This window comes from Limulus polyphemus, unplaced genomic scaffold (genome assembly GCF_000517525.1).
Source record: "Limulus polyphemus unplaced genomic scaffold, Limulus_polyphemus-2.1.2 Scaffold6998, whole genome shotgun sequence".
Classification (NCBI taxonomy): domain Eukaryota; kingdom Metazoa; phylum Arthropoda; class Merostomata; order Xiphosura; family Limulidae; genus Limulus; species Limulus polyphemus.
In genome coordinates, this window is record NW_013672608.1 from 14,263 (window position 1) to 15,369 (window position 1,107).

Consider the following 1,107-nt stretch of genomic DNA (forward strand, 5'->3'; position numbering starts at 1 on the left):
GTATATATATAACACACCAGTGATCTTAGTTACCATGACTGATATTATATATATAACAAACCAGTGATCTTGGTTACCATGACTGATCTTATATATATATAACACCAGTGGTCTTGATTACAATGACTGATCTTCTATATATAACACACCAGTGGTCTTGATTACCGTGACTGATCTTATATATATAACACACCAGTGATCTTGGTTACAATGACTGATCTTATATATATAATACACAAGTGATTTTAGTTACCATGACTGATCGTATATCTATATATATATATTACACTAGTGATTTTAGTTACCACTACTGATCATATATATATAACATATATATATAAGTTAGAATATAGTATATATATAAGTTAGAATAATATCACATATTGTAAGCAGTTATAATTCTACTGTATTATCATGTTTTGATCGAGTAAGTAGTTATAATTATGCTACATCACATTGTTTAGATATTTTCATGCTTCATTATTCCCTACCCATTATTGAAGCTCTTTAGTTGAGTTACAAGTCTTGTAAAATATTTTTCCAGCTAAATCTATCTAAAGAAGGCTTAGAAGCTATGGGGGAAGAAGATCCAGCAGTTTTTCTTACCTGGGCTTTTTATGAGTTTGAACTTCAGTCGACCCCGGTTATAAAGGGACCTCAGTAAGTAAATTGAATGTCATTTAATATAAGTTTATTTCTATTTATATCTCTTTGAGCTACTAATATATTTAACATGTAACTTTCATGAAAATATTTTTTATTTTTCAAAAATCAACTCATATTTTAAACATTCTGAACAATGTGTTTACACTAGAACTAGAACATCAGTTATAAGTTCATACATTTCTGTATGAGAGTTTCTTTGTGTTTACACTAGAACTAGAACATCAGTTATAAGTTCATACATCTCTGTATGAGAGTTTATTTATGTGTTTACACTAGAACTAGAACATTAGTTATAAGTTCAACCACATTTCACAGTAAATTCTGTGCCATGTGTTATATTAATAATGTTTTATTATGTTAGACAGGAGTTAAACCACCCTTCACAGTACATTCTGTTGTCATGTGTTATATTAATAATGTTTATTATGTTAGACAGGAGTT

The 1,107-nt window shown here is 28.5% G+C and overlaps 1 protein-coding gene across 1 annotated transcript in view; it reads left to right on the forward strand.

Annotated features, from left to right (window-relative positions):
- LOC106474257 (protein fantom-like) overlaps positions 1–1,107 on the forward strand; it is a 29,542-nt gene that overhangs the window by 13,485 nt on the left and 14,950 nt on the right. The window contains exon 7 of the mRNA XM_013934947.2: positions 545–660. Within this exon, the coding sequence (XP_013790401.2) occupies positions 545–660 (116 nt within the window). The remainder of the gene's footprint in view (positions 1–544; positions 661–1,107) is intronic.